Below are 6000 nucleotides of genomic sequence, written 5' to 3'. Positions count from 1 at the left end.
TCCTCACTCAGAACTCCTCCACTCTGTCTCTATACCCTCACCCAGAACTCCTCACTCTGTCCTCTATTACCCTCAACCAGACACTCCTCCACATCGGTCTCTATACCCTCACCCAGAACTCCCCACTCTGTCTCTATACCTTCAACCAGAACTCCTCACTCTGTCTCTATACCCTCACCCAGAACTCCCCACTCTGTCTCTATACCCTTCACCCAGAACTCCCCACTCTGTCTCTATACCCTCACCCAGAACCCCCACTCTGTCTCTATAACCTCACCCAGAACTCCTCACTCTGTCTCTATACCCTCACCCAGAACTCCCCACTCTGTCTCTATACCCTCACCCAGAACTCCCCACTCTGTCTCTATACCCTCAACCAGAACTCCCCACTCTGTCTCTATACCTTCACCTATACTATACATTTTATCATAGGTGAAGTTGCAGCTTACCTCATCAAACAGTAGTGTACCATCTATGCCAGCTCCCTTCATTAGTTCCTCCTCCCCTCCTGGGTGGTACTCTAGGTAAGGAGATATGTTGTATACTTTTCCTGAAATAGCAATCATATGAAGGTACTACTAAAAGTGCTTGCCTTATATTTCTAACAGAACAAGAGGTACATGGGCCTAAACGGTCATGTGATAAACACTTACAGCAGGGACACACCCCTCAATCCAGCATCACATTACCATCAATTGTCTATTTACAGCCAGATGTGTTTCAGATCAAATCTAGTTTTTATCCATTTGGCTTTAAGGAGGAACAGCATCTTAAAGCAAAATTTCAGCAAAGTTACTGTTTTGGGTCATGCCCCTCATGTCCCCATGGGTCAGACCAGCCTCATTTATATCAATTAGGATTGCCCTTCCCCAATTATGTTTCATACTAAATATGGTTGTAATCAATTAAGGCATTAAGGAGGAGTAGTGTCTTAAAGCAATATTAACCTAAGTACTCCTTTTGGGGGCCCTACCCCTTGTTCCCAAGGGATCAGACCTGTCTCATTTCAAAATTTGGTTATAATCTATTAAGGCATTAAGGAGGAGAGTATTTTAAAGCAAAATTTTAGCTAAGTTCCTATGGGCCACATTAACCTCATTTATATAAAATATGATTGCACTCTCCCGTTGATGTTTCACACCAAATTTGGATGTAATAAGGAGGAGTAAGATTTTAAAGAAATAATTCACCAAATTTCCCCTTTTTGGGCCCATGCCGCTCAGGCCCCTTGGGTCACACCAGCTTCATTTATGAAAATTTTTTTTTCTTTCCCCAAATAATGCTTCACACCAAATTTGGATGTAATCCCCCCAAGGGTTAAGGAGAGGTAGGGTTTTAAAGCAAAACTAGAGCAAAGTTCCCCTTTTTGGGCTCAACCACTCCAGCCCCTTGGGTCACACTAGCCTCATTTATATAAAATATGATTGCCCTCCCCTACTGATGTTTCACACCAAACTTGAATGTAATCCACCAAAGGGTTAAGGAGGAGTAGGGTTTTATAGCAATAATTCACCAGGAGTAGGGTTTTAAAGCAATAATTCACCAGGAGTAGGGTTTTAAAGCAATAATTCACCAGGAGTAGGGTTTTATAGCAATAATTCACCAGGAGTAGGGTTTTAAAGCAATAATTCACCAGGAGTAGGGTTTTAAAGCAATAATTCACCAGGAGTAGGGTTTTAAAGCAATAATTCACCAGGAGTAGGGTTTTATAGCAATAATTCACCAGGAGTAGGGTTTTATAGCAATAATTCACCAGGAGTAGGGTTTTATAGCAATAATTCACCAGGAGTAGGGTTTTTAAAGCAATAATTCACCAGGAGTAGGGTTTTTAAAGCAATAATTCACCAGGAGTAGGGTTTTAAAGCAATAATTCACCAGGAGTAGGGTTTTATAGCAATAATTCACCAGGAGTAGGGTTTTAAAGCAATAATTCACCAGGAGTAGGGTTTTAAAGCAATAATTCACCCGGAGTAGGGTTTTAAAGCAATAATTCACCAGGAGTAGGGTTTTAAAGCAATAATTCACCAGGAGTAGGGTTTTAAAGCAATAATTCACCAGGAGTAGGGTTTTAAAGCAATATTTCACCAAAGTTCCCAAATTTGGTAGAAATCTGCTTTCGGGCTGCGGAGTGGCATTTTGAAAGTAAAAGTCTAACAGCGCATGGCGGACGTTGATGAACGTAGCTATTATTTGTAAAACTGAAATGAAATTGTGACACAACTGACCCCGTAGAGCTATCCAAGCATCGTCAGCCGTGGCATGTTTAGCTAGCTCCTCCGGTGTTACCTCCAAGACCTTGCGACCAACCCCTGTAAGATCCTTCCCACTATTGCCAAGGCGAATCCAGTCCATAAGAGATCGACCAGGTTTGAGGGCCACCTTATTACGTGACTTTGTTGGAGAGCCTCCAAGACGTTGCTGAGAATTTGGGGCTGGAAACTGGCTACCGACGCCCAAAGTTTGTTTCCCCGCCATTTTGAAGTCGTTTGAGTTGTTGCTACTACCACAGGAAGATTTGCTGTTCTTATCTAAATTTGAAGAGCTACAATTAAAAAGAAAAAAGAAAAAATGCTGACTACTTGCTTTACATATTAATTCAAAGAAAAGCATATTACTGAGTTCTAAAATATGTTCCGACGGCACTGATGTTTTTTTTATTTAGATAAAGAATTAAACACATTTGACCAGTCTGTTATCCAAGCATGCACCTGTCCCAATATCATGACTCTGGGTGTCTTGGTTATTGAGAAGTTGTGTGAAAATTTCAAAATGTTAGACCCCTGTGACCTTGAAAGCAGGTCAAGGTAATTTATTTGTCTCTCTGTCTCTGTCTCTCTCTCTGACTGTCTCTCTGTCTCTGTCTCTCCATCCACCATCAAAATAGGCTCCTTTTTTATACTTGTTTCTTGGTTTTTTGATTGTCTATTATGGTGCTCTTCTGCTATCGCTATATGCCCTCTAGCCTCGTATATATCTTAGGCTTTGCAAATAAATTCTTTGACTACTTAATTTCTGCTTTTCTCTTTTGACAGTTATTTTTTTCCTCATAGGTGTTTGCTGTCCTTTCTGTATAATTTTATAACCGGATTGTTGTTCACCAGAAGTAATTAAGCATATTAACTATACTATATATTAGAATCCCCAAAAATGTCGTATTTCATAATTATTGGCAATTCACACTTTTTTGATTCAAATCATTGGCAAAAACTCCTATTCTCTGAGTGTGAAAAAAAAAGAAAAAAAAAGGTAATTTATTTGAACAGCTTTACTAGCCCTTCATCCCAGCATGCTTCTGGCCCAGTATCATGACACTGGGCCTCTTGGTCATTATGAAGAAGTCAAAAATGCAAGCTGTTAACAAAGCAAACTATATAATGTACGTCAGATGCTCGGGTCGCTGGACAAAACATTTCATCTGAGACTTTGTCATAGGTGACCTAAAAACACTAATTATTTTGGGATTTTTCAGTCTTCAGTGATGTTCTGATTAAATGAATCATGTCACAAACGTAATGCCTTTGCCAGAAAATTGTATAACAATTGTATAAAAGTGACTACAAATTGTAGGATAATAATCAATAAGAAATCAGCTTTAATCTACAAACTATTTAGAACATCAAAGAAACAGAAAACAGTCTCAAACTAGGAACAAACATCAGCTAGCCTCTAATGATCAAAACCGCCATCATGTATATTGTACATTTGTTGTATGTAACCAAACATAAATCATATCTGATACCTAGTAAAAATGTACAGCTCAGTCAGTGATGTGTGTATCCTACCTCTAGTATAACGTACAGCTCAGTCAGTGATGTGTGTATCCTACCTCTAGTATAACGTACAGCTCAGTCGGTGATGTGTGTATCCTACCTCTAGTGTAACGTACAGCTCAGTCAGTGATGTGTGTATCCTACCTCTAGTATAACGTACAGCTCAGTCAGTGATGTGTGTATCCTACCTCTAGTATAACGTACAGCTCAGTCAGTGATGTGTGTATCCTACCCCTAGTATAACGTACAGCTCAGTCAGTGATGTGTGTATCCTACCCCTAGTATAACATACAGCTCAGTCAGTGATGTGTGTATCCTACCCTAGTATAACGTACAGCTCAGTCAGTGATGTGTGTATCCTACCCCTAGTATAACGTACAACTCAGTCAGTGATGTGTGTATCCTACCCCTAGTATAACATACAGCTCAGTCAGTGATGTGTGTATCCTACCCCTAGTATAACGTACAGCTCAGTGATGTGTGTATCCTACCCCTAGTATAACGTACAGCTCAGTCAGTGATGTGTGTATCCTACCTCTAGTATAACGTACAGCTCAGTCAGTGATGTGTGTATCCTACCCCTAGTATAACGTACAGCTCAGTCAGTGATGTGTGTATCCTACCCCTAGTATAATGTCAGTCAGTGATGTGTGTATCCTACCCCTAGTATAACGTACAGCTCAGTCAGTGATGTGTGTATCCTACCCCTAGTATAACGTACAGCTCAGTCGGTGATGTGTGTATCCTACCCCTAGTATAACGTACAGCTCAGTCGGTGATGTGTGTATCCTACCCCTAGTATAACGTACAGCTCAGTCAGTGATGTGTGTATCCTACCCCTAGTATAACGTACAGCTCAGTCAGTGATGTGTGTATCCTACCCCTAGTATAACGTACAGCTCAGTCAGTGATGTGTGTATCCTACCCCTAGTATAACGTACAGCTCAGTCAGTGATGTGTGTATCCTACCTCTAGTATAACGTACAGCTCAGTCAGTGATGTGTGTATCCTACCCCCTAGTATAACGTACAGCTCAGTCAGTGATGTGTGTATCCTACCCCTAGTATAACGTACAGCTCAGTCAGTGATGTGTGTATCCTACCTCTAGTATAACGTACAGCTCAGTCAGTGATGTGTGTATCCTACCTCTAGTATAACGTACAGCTCAGTCAGTGATGTGTGTATCCTACCTCTAGTATAACGTACAGCTCAGTCGGTGATGTGTGTATCCTACCCCTAGTATAACGTACAGCTCAGTCGGTGATGTGTGTATCCTACCCCTAGTATAACGTACAGCTCAGTCAGTGATGTGTGTATCCTACCTCTAGTATAACGTACAGCTCAGTCAGTGATGTGTGTATCCTACCCCCTAGTATAACGTACAACTCAGTCAGTGATGTGTGTATCCTACCTCTAGTATAACGTACAGCTCAGTCAGTGATGTGTGTATCCTACCTCTAGTATAACGTACAGCTCAGTCAGTGATGTGTGTATCCTACCCCTAGTATAACGTCAGTCAGTGATGTGTGTATCCTACTCCTAGTATAACGTACAGCTCAGTCAGTGATGTGTGTATCCTACTCCTAGTATAACGTACAGCTCAGTCAGTGATGTGTGTATCCTACCTCTAGTATAACGTACAGCTCAGTCAGTGATGTGTGTATCCTACCCCTAGTGTAACATACAGCTCAGTCAGTGATGTGTGTATCCTACCTCTAGTATAACGTACAGCTCAGTCAGTGATGTGTGTATCCTACCCCTAGTATAACGTCAGTCAGTGATGTGTGTATCCTACCCCTAGTATAACGTACAGCTCAGTGATGTGTGTATCCTACCCCTAGTATAACGTACAGCTCAGTCAGTGATGTGTGTATCCTACCTCTAGTATAACGTACAGCTCAGTCGGTGATGTGTGTATCCTACCCCTAGTGTAACGTACAGCTCAGTCAGTGATGTGTGTATCCTACCCCTAGTGTAACGTACAGCTCAGTCAGTGATGTGTGTATCCTACCCCTAGTATAACGTACAGCTCAGTCGGTGATGTGTGTATCCTACCCCTAGTATAACGTACAGCTCAGTCAGTGATGTGTGTATCCCCACTAGTATAACGTACAGCTCAGTCAGTGATGTGTGTATCCTATCCCTAGTATAACGTCAGTCAGTGATGTGTGTATCCTACCCCTAGTATAACGTACAGCTCAGTCAGTGATGTGTGTATCCTACCCCTAGT

The 6000-nt window shown here is 41.5% G+C and overlaps 1 protein-coding gene across 1 annotated transcript in view; it reads right to left on the bottom strand.

The window, feature by feature from the left end:
• Positions 1-6000, bottom strand: part of LOC117328486 (cytochrome b5 reductase 4-like) — a 102855-nt gene that overhangs the window by 35714 nt on the left and 61141 nt on the right. Inside the window, exons 4-5 of the mRNA XM_033886021.1 lie at positions 2226-2542; positions 292-550 (exon numbers count right to left, since the gene is read on the bottom strand). Of these exons, the coding sequence (XP_033741912.1) occupies positions 292-550; positions 2226-2542 (576 nt within the window). The remainder of the gene's footprint in view (positions 1-291; positions 551-2225; positions 2543-6000) is intronic.

Source organism: Pecten maximus, chromosome 5 (assembly GCF_902652985.1).
Source record: "Pecten maximus chromosome 5, xPecMax1.1, whole genome shotgun sequence".
NCBI classification, from domain to species: Eukaryota; Metazoa; Mollusca; class Bivalvia; order Pectinida; family Pectinidae; genus Pecten; species Pecten maximus.
Note: the sequence above shows the minus strand (reverse complement) of the source record. Positions and strands in the feature narration are given on the sequence as shown.